The 17,801-nt window shown below is 39.3% G+C and overlaps 1 protein-coding gene across 3 annotated transcripts in view; it reads left to right on the forward strand.

The window, feature by feature from the left end:
- The window catches only part of RAD18 (RAD18 E3 ubiquitin protein ligase), a 108,338-nt gene that overhangs the window by 77,141 nt on the left and 13,396 nt on the right, over positions 1–17,801 (forward strand). Inside the window, exon 12 of one of the 3 annotated variants that reach the window (XM_004018298.4) lies at positions 14,537–14,599. The exons of 1 other annotated variant lie outside the window; for it this stretch is intronic. In XM_004018298.4, coding sequence (XP_004018347.1) covers positions 14,537–14,599 — 63 coding nt within the window. Of the gene's footprint in view, positions 1–9,104; positions 13,753–14,536; positions 14,600–17,801 lie in introns of those variants that run through there. One more of the 3 variants, XM_042235920.2, reaches the window with a different exon arrangement.

A 17,801-nucleotide genomic window follows, 5' to 3' on the forward strand; every position in this document is an offset into this window, starting at 1 on the left:
TGTCAAGGTCATCACAAACAAGGAAAGTCTGAGAGATTGTCACCATCTGGAGGCACCTCAGGAGACGTGGCCACTAAATGTAATGTGGTGTCCTGATTGGAATCCTGGCACAGGAAAGGTTAAGGAAGTAAAATGAAGCATGAAAGAAGATTTCTGTTTTCCTTCCTGTTGTCGTACTTGTTTTGCCAGCTTTCCTTTCTTATACTAATGTTTTCACTTTACAGAGTGATTTCACCTCAGAGGATGTAGCCCACTCAGCCTTTACATTTCATCAGAAGAGAAAACGTGGACGATTTACAATAGACCTTGTCTTCTTCAGTTACCATTTTTTATTAGTGAAAATATACTTGTACAAGTGATTTGAATAGTGATCCTCCCAGAACAATGTGAAAGTACAGATACTTTTTATCTTTTCTCCAGTTCTCACTGGCAAAGGATATTTGCTGTTACATAATGAGGTTTTCTTCTACTCTCAGACATTTCCTGTTGACACCTTTTGGGTTTTTTTTTTTATCATGCATTTTCATTGGATGATCTGATGGACTTCTTTGTAGCAGCCTTTTACATTTTTGTTTTATAATACATTCATGTGTTTTCAGCATTCTGAATCAGTCCTAGGTGGCAGATACTCTCTGTTTTCACCAAATTCATGAACTGCCATGATATAAAGATCCTCTGTACTTTGCGCCTACAGTTTTCTGTCTGAGGAGAGAGTTTTACAATTCCACAGTGGATGATAACTTGTGTATCTAAACTGCTTGTAGAAATTGGCAGTTCCTTCCAGGTTCCACACTTACCACATGATGCATTCATTGTCATAGCTCACACAGTATTTGATTATCACCCAGGGTTTGGTGTGATGACTGTAATGCTGAGAGTTTGAGTTGGCATGACACAGTAATACCTGCAGTTTGCTTAAGGTTGAAGTTTTTTAAAGTGTGTTTTCCTTTTTAGTTTTTCAGACATTTTCTAAAGTATAGGGGAATTCTTGTCTGATATACTTATGTGTGTGTTTGACTTGATTCATAAAACTCCAGTATAATCTTGACCTGTTCAGAATTTAGTTCTTCATTAAAAAAAAAAAAAAAAAAAAAAAGCAGTAGATGAGAATGTATTTTTCAGAATGCTTGGTGCAGAGTAAGTATTAGCCCTTGAAGGAACTACCTTTTCTTTCTAAATGTTAGACATGCAATCAATAATTACTTTGGATCAGCACTCCAAGACCCCCCCAGATACAGGCAGCCAGTTAGGAGCTTTCTCTAGTTTAAAACAAAATGTCAGAATCAGAGTCCTTTGGCCTTGTTCTGGTGAATGAAATTGGATGGACTAGAAATGATACGTAATGTTCACATCAAGTTATTGGAATTTTGTTTTTCAGTGATTGATCAAGTTTACAATTTGTTACAGTCAACTTGAAAATTAAAGTCAGAGCGTTTTTCCTGCTTTCTTATTTTATACCGTCTGTGCCTTTAAGTTATCAGAACAGATGTTATGAGATCTCCTTGGAGACCTTTGGAACCTGGGAAAAAGGCATGTTAGGATAAAAATATAAACATTTTCAATTTCAAAGGTACATTGAGAAATCACTCAATATAGTAGCTTCATATCACAGGTAAGGAAACAGAGGCCTAGAGAGGTGATATGACTTATCTCAAGTCATTCACTGAATAGAGGTGAAGTCAGTAATTCTCAGTCCAGATTTCTGCCCATTATAGCATGAGTTGCATCAGAATTTTTATCTTGGACACCATTGATTCCTTCATTAGTAGCATAGCACTTTAAGGGAATTATTTAAAATGTGAGTTAGACACAGAATGGCCAAGTGTTCTGGTTTCTCTGAGAGCAGCTGATTTTCACTTCTTCTCTTGGTGTCTGTTAGAAGCATTCTGTACCACTCTCCCAGGTGTGTCTGGGTTTAGATGGTGGAGTATATAGTAGCCCCATAAGAAGGACATGCAGTGTTAATTTGCACTTCTTCCCCTCTTCTCTTGACTCCCACACAAATAGTCACATTCTAGAACATGGGTACATATTGAATTGCTGATTTTACTTACTCCTACTGATTTTACCACATAAGTAGTACACATTGTTCTTGTATCTCAGAGAGAGTCAGGCATTGAAATATGATGGGCCTCAAATGCAGAGGCTTATTATTTGTTTTAGGTAATTCTGCAGAATTCAGTTGTAGAAGCCTTAAGATTTCATTAATATGTGCTTTTTACTATGCTTACCTTGCCCTGGTAAGCACTTTTTGTTAGAGCTGTTTACATCTTGTTATTGCAGTATGGGTAATAATACAATAAAAAATTAAATTTATCAGCATTAAAGTTTGGAGTAAGTATAGTTGGGGGGTAATTCTCATATACTATATCATTTGGTTTGATATCTCATTTTTGAAACATAGGGCAGTTCAGTGTCCACTGCCTAAAGTCCTACAGTATAAAATTCTCCTTCTCCCTGAACAGATTGTGAGACTAGAGTTTTATGGCCTGAACTTTAACTTGATACTGGGTTTCTATGATTTGGTGGTTGGTATTGGCCAGACACCCCATGTTTGCACAGTTGAACATGGGTCCTCAGGGTGGGCAGCCGTGTGAGATGATGTAGAGGTTGGCTTGGCTGAGCAGAGGACATGCTGCTTCTGTCATGAGCTTTACTCTCTGCCTCTTACTAGCAAAGAAACTTGTAATCAAATGAATGCTTCTTAAGTGTAGAGGAAATTTTCGTCTTTGAGATAGTGTCTTTTAATTGGTTTCTCCTTACAAGACTGAGTATTGTAACCTGTTACTATATGATCTCCTTGTCTTCTAGTACTGGGGTTTTATTTATGTCAGCCCTTTATGCTGCTAATAGTTGAGTCAGAACAAAATGAAGCATCATGATTTTGTCCCTGTGCCCCTTAACTTCAGATTTTGATTCAGTATCTAGTTGTAGCTGTGGAAATTTTGCTAATTAAAATAATTTTTTCCTTACATTAGATTCTCACAGTTGATATCTTCATTTTTCTTTTTCTTTTTTTCCCTTAAGTTAAACATAAGCACACATGTTTGATTGTATTTTGAAATGGAATTTTTTTCCATAGGGCCAAACAGACTCCAGTGTTTAGAATTAACCTAATTTTTGTTCCCTGAAAAAAAATATGCAGTACTTTTATGGTTTAAAAGAATGACTCTAGATGCTGTGAAGAGTGGATGGGGATTAGAGGTGAAACAGGTGGCAGCAGGGAGACCAGTTAGGCTTTTTCCAGTCCATTCCAAGGTTCATGGTAGAGTGGATTGGGACAATCATAGTCAAATTAGAAATAGGTGGGATTGAGCCTATATTTTGGAGATTGGATAGACAGAATGTGTAGGTGGTTTAAGACAGGAAAAGCTCAGCCTTGAGAATGAATCCTACATGCTGGCTTTGGCAGCTGGGTGGACGGTGGTCCTTACTAAGTAAAATGGGAAATTTGAGAAAGGGTAGGAGAAGGTTTGTCCAGAGGTTGGGGTGGAGGGAATGTTGGTAATCAGGGGTTTTGTTTTAGGCCTGTGAGATAACCAAGTAGAGATAAACAAGGAGTTGGAGTAAGGGAAAAAATCAGGGTTCAAGATACATGTAAAGGCAGGGTATTGGCTGAGAGCCAACAGTGCAGGTGTGCAGAAAAAGAAAAAGGAACTGCGGACTGAACCCTCTCTCACTCTGACGTAGAGAGTAGAAACGTTTAGAAAAGACTGAGCGAGAGAGATTCAGGGAGAAAAAGACTAGTGGGGGATGAAGAGAGCTAGGACATGGCGATGCTATAGAAGTGGACAGAAGGAAGCAGATGAGAAGCCAAATAAGACAAAACTGGAGCAGGGACTGTGGGCTTGGGCAGCAGGAAGGTCTTGGCAGTGGTCTCAAGTGAAGGGTTCCCTGGAAGCCTGACTCGTGTACATTGAGGGGAATCGTAGGGATGCCTACTGCCAGCTTTCAGGAACTTTGCTGTGCAGGGTGGTGGAGATTAGGCCTGGATGTGGAGGAACCACAGAGGAGTCAATGGGAATGTGTGGCTGAGAAGGGGACAGTGATGAGGAGTGGGTGCCAGTTGCCTGAGTAAAGTCCTGAGAGGGCACGAGGTGGGAGCAAGTGAGCAGGGTTGATTCACCCGTAGAAACAGCAAGGAAAACAGGATAGGTTCAGATGCAGGTGCAGCAAGTGCCTGCCAGATTGGTTTTATCTGTCCCTCTTCCCTTTATAAAATTTTTGGCTGCACTGCATGGCTTCTATCTCAGTTCAACAGCAAAGTGTTGAACCCCAGCTTTGGCAGTGAAAGCCCAGAGTCCTAACCACTAGGCCACCAGGGAACTCCCCTGCTTTTACCTTCTTAATATGGTTGAGGCAGTTCCACCAGCGGAGAGTGTGGGTGGGTTGGCGGGTAGGCAATTTGAGGTGTGAGTCTTTGAGAGTGGGAAACAGAACATTTTGATTCTAAGCTTTGTAGCATCACCTGATAGTGAGGATTGCCCATAGAGTAGATGCTTGCTCTGGAATTCTTATTCATCAACTAAGAAAAACTTCAAACGTATAACTTTCAAACGTTAACTTAGAAATGTTTTTGACAGTGAAAGATGCCATGCTAATATATTTTCTTCTCATGGGTAGAGGTTTAGTAGAAACTTTTAAAAAAACATACAAGATTTTTATATTCTTTTTGAGCACCTAGAGACTGAGAAGGAAAGGACCACAAACTCAGAAAAGAAAAATGGGCAAAAGTCTTGAACAGACAGTTTGCCCAAAGAGTAATGCAAATTATATCCATTTCTTACATGTTAGGTTGGCAAACTTCTTTTTTTTTAATTTTTTAAATTTATTTTTAATTGAAGGATAATTAGTTTACAAAATTGTATTTCTGCCGTACGTTGACATGAATCAGCCATAGGTATACATATGTCCCCTCCCTCTGGCTCCTCCCTCCCACCTCCCACTCCTTTCCACCACTCTAGGCTGTTGCAGAGCCCTGGTTTGAGTTCCGTGAGTCATTCAGCAAATTCCCATTGGCTATCTATTTTACACATGGTAGTGTATATGTTTCCACGCTATTTCCTCCGTTCCTCCCACCCTCTCCTTCCACCCGCCGCTTGTGTCCATAAGTCTGTTCTCCATGTCTGCGTCTCCATTGCTGCCCTGCAAATAGGTTCATCAGTACCATCTTTCTAGATTCCATATATATGTGTGTGTGTGTATATATATATATATATATATATATATATATATATGTCCTAGCTATTGTAAATAGTGCTGCAGTGAACATTGGGGTACATGTGTCTTTTTCACTTTTGGTTTCCTCAGAGTGTATGTCTAGTAGTGGGATTGTTGGGTCATATAGTAGTTTTATTCCTAGTTTTTTAAGGAATCTCCATACTGTCTTCCATAGTAGCTGTTACCAGTTTACTTTTCCACCAACAGTACAAGAAGGTTCCCTTTTCTCTACACCCTTTCCAGCATTTGTTGTTTTTGGATTCGTTGATGATGGCCATTCTGACCAGTGTGAGGTGATATCTCATTGTAGGTTGATTTGCATTTCTCTGATAATGAATGATGTTGGACATCTTTTCTAGTGTTTAATAGCCATCTGTATGTCTTCTTTCAAGAAATGTCTGTTTATATCTTTTGCCCACTTTTTGATTAGGTTGTTTGTTTTTCTGGGATTGTGTTGTTGCTGATAATAGACTCTGCAGTAAGGCTATGGGGAAACACACATTCTCAATTATTACTGGTTGAAATGCTGCATAATACAGTCCCTAAGGAGAGGAATCTGGAGAGATCAACCAAAGGTCCTGTTGTTTGGCTTTTTACACAGTATTCTCATGAATTTGTGCTATGGGTATACTTGCAATGTACAAATGACTACATGCAGGGTTATTCATTAAGTCATTTTTCATTATAACAAAAGGCTGGGAACCCCTTTGAGTATTCATCATTGGGGGCTGATTGATTTAACTCCAGTACATCCACACAATGAGATCCTATGTGATAGTTCTAAAAGGAGAATCTCTGCATGCTGACGTGGAGAGATTTCCAGGGTATGTTTGTAAGTGAAAAGACCAGAATTCAGAATGGCATAGATAGTGTTTTGTTTCTTTTCTAAAAGGAGAGAAACTGGATATACTTATGTTTGTTTGGTTTTGCATAAAGAAACATCAGAAGAAAAAAAAAACAAACTATTAAGTGATTATTTGTTGGAAATAGAGGGGAACAGATTGGCAGGAGACAGAGGAGGAAGTGAGACCTCTCAGTTTACATATTCTTATGTCATTTTGATTTTGAAACATGCAAAGATTATTAATTGACTCTAGCAAAAAAAAAAGAGTAAGTACTTTATAGTAAAGTTTTGGAAATCGTCATCATCTTTACCAGTGTCATTATTATAAACTGGTTAATGAAGTTTGGTGATGCAGGCAGTAAATCAAATCCCTTATGATTATACAGTGGAAGTGAGAAATAGATTTAAGGGCCTAGATCTGATAGATAGAGTGCCTGATGAACTGTGGAATGAGGTTCGTGACATTGTACAGGAGACAGGGATCAAGACCATTCCCATGGAAAAGAAATGCAAAAAAGCAAAATGGCTGTCTGGGGAGGCCTTACAAATAGCTGTGAAAAGAAGAGAAGTGAAAAGCAAAGGAGAAAAGGAAAGATATAGGCATCTGAATGCAGAGTTCCAGAGAATAGCAAGAAGAGATAAGTGTTATGCTCCGAGCCCGTATCTCCGAACCGACCGAGAGAGCAAGTCCACCACAGTAATGCAAAAGCAAGAAGGGAGTTTGTTTATTCCTAGCGCGCTAGGGCCCAAGTCTCATCCTACACAAGGGAATCCGATAAGAGCCCCGAACAAAGGAGTATGGCGGCTTATATACAGGCAGTTCTTTGTCTCAGTTACAGGAGTAGCTGGCGTTACATGATTGGCCAGGCAGGATGAGCGCATATCCTGTCTCTTTCTGGTAAACATGACTCAGGTCCTAGAGACCGTCGTTTGGTCCCTAACAATAAGAAAGCCTTCTTCAGCGATCAGTGCAAAGAAAGAGAGGAAAAGAACAGAATGGGAAAGACTAGCGATCTCTTCAAGAAAATTAGAGATACCGAGGAACATTTCATGCAAAGATGGGCTCGATAAAGGACAGAAATGGTATGAACCTAAAAGAAGCAGAAGATATTAAGAAGAGGTGGCAAGAATACACAGAAGAACTGTACAAAAAAGATCTTCATGACCCAGATAATCATGATGGTGTGAACACTCATCTAGAGCCAGACATCCTGGAATGTGAAGTCAAGTGGGCCTTAGAAAGCATCACTACGAACAAAGCTAGTGGAGGTGATGGAATTCTAGTTGAGCTGTTTCAAATCCTGAAAGATGATGCTGAGAAAGTGCTGCACTCAATATGCCAGCAAATTTGGAAAACTCAGCAGTGGCCACAGGACTGGAAAAGGTCAGTTTTCCTTCCAGTCCCAAAGAAAGGCAATGCCAAAGGATGCTCAAACTACCGCACAATTGCACGCATCTCACATGCTAGTAAAGAAATGCTAAAAATTCTCCAAGCCAGACTTCAGCAATACGTGAACCGTGAACTCCCTGATGTTCAAGCTAGTTTTAGAAAAGGCAGAGGAACCAGAGATCAAATTGCCAACATCCGCTGGATCATGGAAAAGCAAGAGAATTCCAGAAAAGCATCTATTTCTGCTTTATTGACTATGCCAAAGCCTTTGACTGTGTGGATGACAATAAACTGTGGAAAATTCTGAAAGAGATGGGAATACCAGACCACCTAACCTGCCTCTTGAGAAATCTGTATGCAGGTCAGGAAGCAACAGTTAGAACTGGACATGGAACAACAGACTGGTTCCAGATAGGAAAAGGAGTACGTCAAGGCTGTACATTGTCACCCTGCTTATTTAACTTCTATGCAGAGTACATCATGAGAAACGCTGGACTGGAAGAAACACAAGCTGGAATCAAGATTGCCGGGAGAAATATCAATAACCTCAGATATGCAGATGACACCACCCTTATGGCAGCAAGTGAAGAAGAACTAAAAAGCCTCTTGATGAAAGTGAAAGAGAAGAGTGAAAAAGTTGGCTTAAAGCTCAGCATTCAGAAAACGAAGATCATGGCATCCGGTCCCATCACTTCATGGGAAATAGATGGGAAACAGTGTCAGACTTTATTTTGTTGGGCTCCAAAATCACTGCAGGTGGTGACTGCAGCCATGAAATTAAAAGACGCTTACTCCTTGGAAGAAAAGTTATGACCAACCTAGATAGCATATTCAAAAGCAAAGACATTACATTGCCGAGGTCCATCTAGTCAAGGCTATGGTTTTTCCTGTGGTCATGTATGGATGTGAGAGTTGGACTGTGAAGAAGGCTGAGCGCTGAAGAATTGATGCTTTTGAACTGTGGTGTTGGAGAAGACTCTTGAGAGTCCCTTGGACTGCAAGGAGATCCAACCAATCCATTCTGAAGGAGATCAGCCCTGGGATTTCTTTGGAAGAAATGATGCTAAAGCTGAAACTCCAGTACTTTGGCCACCTCATGAGAAGAGTTGACTCATTGGAAAAGAGTCTGATGCTGGGAGGGATTGGGTGCAGGAGGAGAAGGGGACGACAGAGGAAGAGATGGCTGGATGGCATCACTGACTCGATAGACATGTGTTTGAGTGAACTCCGGGAGTTGGTGATGGACAGGGAGGCCTGGCATGCTGCGATTCATGGGGTCGCAAAGAGTCGGACACGACTGAGCGACTGAACTGAACTGAAGGTAAGACAAATATAGTAATGGGATTTTGTAATTTAGGAGGCATTAGGATTATTAGGAAAACTGTTGAATAGGTTCTGTTCAAATTAAAAAAAAACAGTATCTAAGGAAAACATTATCAAAGTAACTGATCCTAAGTATCTTACTACAATTCAGTGATAGCTTTGCTATTTAAAAAAATTTTAATTGCTTTGGAAGGTTAACACATTTGGTTTTTAACTGTAACAATGTGTTGTAGAATGAATTTAATGTTGCCACAAAGTACCCATTTTTGTTGCTACATAATATACTTTTCCCACTAATATGCATTACTGTTTTTTATTTTATTACAGCCTTCCCCCTGAAGCTCCCCCCACCACCCCAACCCCGGGAACATTTCTGAACTTCAGAATACCCCTGAAAGTTAAATGGTTCGTCTTGTTCCATGTGGTGAATTTTGACTGTTGAAAGTTTCTAGGAACTTTCATGAGATCTACAGTCCTCAGGCGTTGTTCTGGGGCAGTGTTATCTTCTCAGATACTATGACATCAAGTCCTTGAAATTTACACGTGTCCATCAGATCCCTGTTCCTAGCTGTGCATCGTCTTTGTTCATCAGCTCAGTCATGGCTTTGTTCCTTTAGAAGGATTCCTGGCACATTATTGACTCATTGTCCCTGGGGTTCAATTTCTTTGTTGATAAAATGGAATGATAGTGTTGGTGCCCTGCCATTCTCCCTGGGTGATTCTGAAAAGCAAATGAGGTGATTAAAGATTGCGAAGTCTTTGTAAATTGAACATAAATTTATTTATGGTTTGGTTTCATCTCTTATTAAGGATTTTCCTTGTATTTCGTTATAAATAAATTCTTTTTGATATTCTCGTTTTCTTGTATCTGAATTTGAAGCTTTCTTCATTTTATCTTTTTCTAGATCTAGTGGAGAGCATGAAAACATCCCTCTGTTCTCTTTATCTGAACCTTTGTCCATCTGTCAATTAGAGAGAAACCTATGGTTCTAATATGAATTAAAGCTAATTATATAATCTAGTCATCACAGTGATCTGTAGAAGTAGTAATAGTTGCTAACAAAATGGTAATTTTTGATTTTGTCACTGAGTGATTTTTTTTCAACCTAGAATGTTTACTATTCTAATATTGTTAGCCAGCTGCTAAAATATTCAGCACATAAACTGTTGCTTACCCTACAAAACAGATTGTTTGAAAAGGGGGTTTGAGAAAGGATTCGTGGAGCTGGTAGCTTTTATTTAAGTTCTGTTGTATGGTGGGTTTTTATGCAGTTCATTGGTCCTCCAATGATTGGCCCTTAAAGAGGTTTTTGTTTTAGTTTTAGTTGAATGTATTCAACCATGCTCAAATTAATGCCACAATTATAAGCAGAGACTTGGAGAGGGAGGCGGGAATTGAGGGAGAGCAGCTATTAGATAATAGAAAAATTCCACTTGTAATTAATTTTTAATCCACAGGACTTTTATAGCAGATGTTTGCATTTTATCTACCCCACAGTACCTTGTGTACCTGCCATGGTGGATAAACATCAAGTTTTGATGAATTTGCACCCTGATGTCATAGAAACAGTAGAAATCAAAGATTAAAACAGCACACAGTTATCTGGTCTCCTAGGGCAGATTGAAGCATGGTGCTGAGGCAGCTATTTAGGTAATTCAGACCCCCATCTGCTTTATGAAAATGGACTCAATATTTATTGAACACTTACTATGTGCCAAGCTGTATACTGAACATTCTATGTTTTAATCTTTATGGTATTCCTGTGATTGATTCATCTTTATAGTACTGATTAATCTTTATAGTATTTCTGTGAACTATATATGGGCTTCCCTGCTGGCTCAGTTGGTAAGGAATCTGCCTGCAATGAAGGAGACTCGAGTTCAGTCCCTGGGTTGGGAAGATCCCTTGAAAAAGGGAATGGAAATCCACTCCAATATTCTTGCCTGGAGAATTCCTTGGATAGAGGAGCCTGGTGGGCTATAGTTCAAGGGGTCATAAAGAGTTGAAACTGTTTTTTTGATCCTGACTTTAGAGACCAGAATATTGAGGAAAGATTAAGTAACTTGCCCAGGGTTACATGCTAAGTGACAGAAGTAGGACTGAAACCTTAACTTTGTCTAATACGTAAATCTGTGACTTTTTTTCTTCTGTGTAGTATGACCAGTCATACTTTTGCCAGAGGTATTTGGTATGTTACTTTTCAGCCTTGGTGTAAACCTTCACTGGTAGAATGAGATAAGATGCTGCCAGAAAAATAAGCAAAGAAACTATTTCCTTCACCTGGTAAGATGTTATGCCACTACTTTTGATCAGAGAATGACAAGAATAAATTATAGGAAGACCAACTAGGATAAAGACCAACCACCAGCCAGCAAACAAAAAATAGCTAAGCTTATGCTTTTGAAAGTTTGAGCTGAAAATGAAGTCTAAAGAAAAATTATGAAAAATTAAGTGTGGGTGTTTCAAATAGATCTACTAGGCTCTTCCCAAATAGGGGGTGGGATTCCATAGAATTCAGGATTCATATTTTTTGCCTGTGAATCTTTGTCTTGTGTATTAGTTTGCATAATCATATCCACTCTAGTCTTGTCTGGATGGTGATATCAGAGCATGATTTGAATACCCTTCCACAGTGAGCTGTAACTTTCAAGGTCCAGACTCCACATTCATCTGGCTTCTAAATCATTATCTATTGGACTGTTTAAAATTCAAATTGTAGGGAATCTGAAGTTTACTCTGAAAAAATTTCTTGTCTGAGAATTAAGAACTACAGCTTTGTAGGCTTGTGCATGCCCTGACTCTGGGTATACCAGCGTGAGTAGTTATTTTCTCTTATGGAGGGTTGTTTAGATATCTTGAACGTGTGTGAAAGGAATTTTTGATCTCCAAGCCATATTAAAATGACTAAGATTTCAAAGACACTAATTACTGCTGTCCACAAGGAGGAGATTGGGAGTGGTCATTTTAGTAACACTGCCTGTTTTACCCAGTAGTCTCTTTGTAAAATCCTGTTTGTGAAACTTTGTGTTTAATTTCAGGAATGTGGCTTTTGAGTAGAATATACTAACTACATTACCTTAGGGGGCTTCCCAGGTGGCACAGTGGTAAAGAATCCACCTGCCAATGCTAGGAAATGTGGGTTCAATACCTGGGTCAGGAACATGCCCTGAAGTAGGAAATGGCAACCCATTACAGTATTCTTGCCTGAAAAATTCCATGGACAGAAGAGCCTGGCAGACTGTAGTACATGGGGTTGCAAAGAGGTGGACAGGAGTGAATGACTGAGCATGCATGCACATTTTCTTCAAAAGGAATGGACATTTCTGTCTGCTGTTTTAATTGTGCTAGTCAGCATCAACTCGCAGTTTCTTAGTAGTGGTGACTTGAAGCAGCAGATACAGCAAAATAGGATGAAACTTCATTTTAGGTAAACATCAGACCTCCCAAATTTCGTATCATTCAGTTGAGTGATTTGGTTATTATCAGGTTAGTGACAAGCTGGAATAGAAGGAAAGGTATGAGAATTGAGGAATTCAAGGAGCCGTGCATGATGTTGGTCGGTGGTCATAAAGTAGCAGAGGAAAAAGAGATTGTGGAGCACTTCTGAGATGTGTGTTTTGTACGCCTCCTCCACCATCTGTTCTCACTGAGGTAGTATAGCAAAAACCTGTTAGGTTTGTATCATTAATACACTGCAGATATTTTCCTTCAACAAATCAATTATTTGTGCTGGTGATTTGAAAGCCCAGAAGTAAATTGATCACAGACTAGTATGTTATTTGACAGGCTTGGCCATCCTGCTTGCTTAGCTGGAGTAATGGGGATGCTTTGTAACCTTCCTGTTTAAAAAAAAATTTGTTTGTGTGTATTGGGAAGAGGATGTCAGCAAGAAGCCGACTTTACTGTTTTTCTAGTGATGTGATACCTACAAGGACCTACAGCCATATGACCACCCCTTTCCTCCATTTCCTTGGGCTCCTGAGTTCTCAGTAGGAGCGATTTTGCCACCTAGTGGGTGGGAATTGGTTGGGGGATAGTGCTGGGTGACAAATGACAGTCAGGGGCACCCTGTGTGTAGCTCCTTGAGTGTCTTCTGAATTGGGGAAACCCCTTGAGTAAAATATTTGGTACAGAGCTGTGTTTATTGCCTGTTGCCCCCCTTTTTTTTTGTTCAGGAATCATAGGCAAACACTGCTTCAAAGCAGTTTGTCAGAAGTGGTTGAGACTGATTCATTGGCACTTTAAATCTTCATAATTTTTAAACTTTTGTTATCTGTGAGAATATCACTAGAAGTAAGACTGGCGCTGTTGTGTTCCACACCTGTTGTGTCTTGCCTGAGAGAGAGTTATTCCTTTGTTTGAACCTTCTCTATTCTGGGGATTGTGATGACTATTTCTAATTTGTCTCATACAATGCCCATGACATTCTTTGTCTTGGATGTCTAAAGAAATGCTTTTTTTTTTATATTCATGTACATCTTATATATATTTGGTAGGCTTAAAGCCTCAAAGCATTTTTCTTTTAAAGAAATAATACATGCCCCCTCTACTCTATTGATTTGGCCCCTCTGCACAGATCAGCCAAAGATTACACAGCACTTTAGTTTGCATTATAAGAGATTACAGTATAAGTACAGTTCAAATTAATTACATTATACTTTATTTGATTACTTAAGTACAGTTCAAATTAATTACACTGTACTTTATTTGATTATAAAGGGACTAACAGCCACTAAGGAACTTAATATCTCTTCTGAATTTCATCATTAAAATGCAATTTTTAAAGCATACTTTGATCTTTGGTTACCATAAATTGAAATTAAAAAGGATCATGATTATATTCCATTTGAATTCAGGTTTTTTATTAAGGGATTTATTTAAGCTTTAGTGATTTTTTTTTCATTATTATTACTAGTTAAATTTTTTTAACACCGCTTCATTGAATTGATGTATAATAAACTGCAAATATTTATTTATTTTGTTAACTTTTTATTTTTTATTGGGATATAGCCTATTAACAAGCAATGTTGTGATAATTTCAGGTAAATGGCAAGGGACTCAACCATACAAATACATGTACCCCAAACTCCCCTTTCATCCAGGCTGCCTCATAACGTTGAACAGAGTTCCATGTGCTGTACAGTAGGTCCTTGTTGGTTATCCATTTTAAATATAGCAGTCCATCCCAAACTCCATATTATCCCTTTCCCCCATCCTTCCCCCCAGCAACCATAAGCTCCTTCTTGAAGTCTCTGAATCTGTTTCTGTTTTGTAAGTTCATTTGTATCATTTCTTTTTAGATTCCACATATAAGGGATGTCATACAGTGTTTTTGTTCTCTGTCTGGCTTTTCTCAGTATGACACTCTCTAGGTCCATCCCTGTTGCTACAAATGGCATGGTTTCATTCTTTTTAGTAGCTGAGTAATATTCCATTGTATATATGTACCACATCTTCTTTATACATTCTTCTGTCAATGGACATTTTAAACTGCAAATATTTAAAGCACACAATTTGATGAGTTTGTCACATGTATACTGTGATGTCATCTACTCAAGAAAGATGATGATGACCTGTCCATCATTTTCAAAGTTTTCTTGTGCCATTTTGTAGTCCCTCCCTGCCCACCCCTGCAGGTACATTGGTCTGCTGATTTGCTTTCTGTCGCCTTAGATTAGGTTGCATTTTTTAGAATTTTATATAAATGGAAGCACAGTCTTTTTATTATCAGGCAGTATTGACTTACATATCCTTTTAGTTCCAGTTCAGACATCATAAGAGATCTTCTAGAAGAAGAAGAAGCCTGGGAAGCATCACATAAGTGAGTTCTCGTCATCACTAAATAGTCATGTACTTTAACTTGATAAATTATGGTTCTATACAGTTGATTTGCAAACCAAAGAATATTTGTGCTTACTGACTTAAAGTAATAATTCATGCATCTCAAGATAAAGATTTCTGGTTCGCTACTTGTTTCTATATATTTCTGCTTAAAAATGGAATCCTAGCTTAATAACTCTGGTTACTTGTCAGAAGTTGTTCTTCAAAAGATAAATTGTTCCAGTGGGCAACTTACAGTCGGAACTTAACAGTCAGGCCTTAAGCACTGGCTTAGGGTCTTTAGAAAACTTCTAATCCTTCCCTAAATATTACTAGTCATAAGATTGTAGTTCATTCAGGCAGATTTGTTCCACTGCAGTTTCAGGAAAATCACACACCTCAACTGGGCCCTCACAGCTGCCTAGCACTGTTACTGTTTCTGTGATTATTTCTTTGTCTTATTCTTCACAGAGATTATTTGCACCCTTCTCAGTTCTCAGTGGCTCAAACCTAGCTGAAGACCTTGTCTCTTCTTTTGTAGGGAAAATAGAAGCTGTTGTGTGGGAATCCTCACCCTTCCAACATCGAATGTATAAATCTGCCTGGTTTTGCACATATTTTATTCCTCCTTTTATAGTTCCTTCATTTTATAATAAAGGATTGTCCCTGTATTATAGAGTCCAGTTTTTCCTACCTCATTCCTGCCCTCTTGTCAGGAACATTACCTCTTCTCTCTGCTCTGTTGAGATACTTCTGCTTCTCCTCTCTCTCTCTCTCTCACTGTTTTTTGTTTTAATTTATTTTTTAATTTAATTTATTTTTGGTTGTACTGAGTCTTCATTGCTGTGTGCGAGCTATCTCTAGTTGCAGCGAGCAGGGGCTCCTCTTCATTGCTGTGCTTGGGCTTCTCATTGTGGTGGCTTCTCTTGTTGCAGAGCACAGTCTCTAGGCACACAGGCTTCATTCCTCCACAGCACATGGGAATCTTCCCAAACCAGGGATCGAACCTGTATTCCGTGCATTGGCAGGCAGCTTCTTTTTTTCTTTTCTTTTCTTTTTTACGTTGTAAAAGAACTGATACTTTATTATAGAACATAATTCAAACCATTGTTGGTATTTCAATATATTGCTTAAGAAATGTTGGAATTGGAACAGCGCTTATAATTCACTTTATGGCTATGAAAAGGCAGTCATCTTCCACTTAAAATTGTAACCAATGATGAAATATACTCAAGAATATAAGCATTTGGTCTAACAATCTTTTAATATTGGTTAAAAACAGACTGTTTGTTGCTGATGGAAATAACTAATCCAATGTGCAAAAAAAGTACAATTTGTACTTAAGATATGTTAAGACCAGTGGTTCTGTACTGTTTACATACTTAAAAGATCTTAAACGTGTAGATTTCAGGAAGGACACTGCTACTATGATATTTACATGCTACCAAGAGACCAAAAGCTTGATGGCACTCTTTAAGTTACACAAATGTATCCAAAGAGGCATACCTATTCTTGTCCTAATCTTGATCCTAAACAAAAATCCAATTTCAAAATCAGTTGGGAATTATTTCATTCTAGGAAATCTTGGAATTGTTGCAAGTCTGCAAACGTTGTCTCTGAGAGCCAGATTCCTACATTTCCTTTTCTAACCCTGTTGCCACTGGTCCAGCCCACAAATCCCATTGGCTACGACTAGCAACACCCAAAATAAGAGGAGTGAAAAAACTCAGCCGTCAGGCCATCAGCATGGCAGGTGGATTCTTATCCACTGCTCCACCAGGGAAGTCCTCTCATTGGGTTTTCAGCAAGCCTGAATTGTTCCCAACTTGAAACCAACCAGATAAACACTTAGCCTCCCCTCTCACTCAGTTTTCTCCTGCAGCTGCTCTTGTGTCTCTCCTGCCTTTCTCAGTAGGCAGCCTCTACTTGCACTTTGCATTCCTCATTTCTCGTTTACTTGTCAACATCCTCAGCCAGGCATATCAGTTCTTCTGAAATAGCCTTTACTGAAGTCATTGAAGACCATGTTATACTGTGCTATGCTTAGTCACTTGGTTGTGTCCTACTCTTTAAGACCCCATGGACTGTAGCCTGCCAGGCTCCTCTGTCTCTGGGATTCTCCAGGCAAGAATACTGGAGTGGGTTGCCATGCCCTCCTCCAGGGGATCTTCCCAACCCAGGGATCAAACCCAGGTGTCCAAGTCCAAAGAACAACTTGTTAGGCTGCATCTCCTTTGACTTCTCAGTGGAATCTGATGCTCTTGATGTCTTCATGTTTCTGAAAGCCTCTCTGGGGCTGAAAGAGGTAAATCTCTACCCTAAGGTCAGTTAATAATAAGTGATAAGTGGTAGAACTGAGATTTCAATCTAACATGTCAAAATTCAGCTCTTTTGACCATTAAGCTAAATTGTCTGTCCCAAGAATGAGGCTTATGGTGCTGACATTTTGTAGTATTATAGTTGAATCACTGGGAGAATGGAAAAGGTATTTGGTGGCTCAAACAGTAGTGTCTTATGAATGTTTGAGATTGTGGCTGCCTTATTTTCACCTGAGCATTTCTGAACTTTGAATTTTGGGAGAAGAGACCACTCATTAGCTAACTGCTTCCTCTTGTGCCATGAATCACCCTGTTCTTGCTAAACTAAACCCTCACATCAATGGCTGTGACAAGCTTAAACCCAGAATTCCTGAGTCTAAGCCCATTTTTGGCAATGAAAACCAACCTCTTAAAGTCATTACTATGAGAAAGCACTTAGAAAACAGATCCCATCGCTGATCCTCACAGACAGTCACTGTTAAATCTGGAAGGATGTGAGTGCTTGTCTAGTCCAGTCCCTTCATTTTATAGGGAAGGACATTGAGCTCCAGAGAGGTAAGCTGACAGAGTTAAGGTTCACAGCTAGTTAGTGATGCTGCTGGGGTAAGATTCCAGGCTTCCTGGTTTCAGCTGGATGTGGAGCAGTTTGAACCAGCTTATGCCACAGTGCAGCTTTAGAAACAGTCAGGGAGGCTGGCCTAAGATGGTGGAGGAATAGGACAGGGAGATCACTTTCTCCCCCACAAATTCATCAAAAGAACATTTGGACGCTTAGTAAATTCCACAAAACAACTTCTGAATGCCAGCAGAGGACATCAGGCACCCAGAAAAGCAGCCCATTGTCTTCGAAAGGAGGTAGGAAAAAATATAAAAGACAAAAAGACA

Source organism: Ovis aries, chromosome 19 (genome assembly GCF_016772045.2).
Source record: "Ovis aries strain OAR_USU_Benz2616 breed Rambouillet chromosome 19, ARS-UI_Ramb_v3.0, whole genome shotgun sequence".
Classification (NCBI taxonomy): Eukaryota; Metazoa; Chordata; class Mammalia; order Artiodactyla; family Bovidae; genus Ovis; species Ovis aries.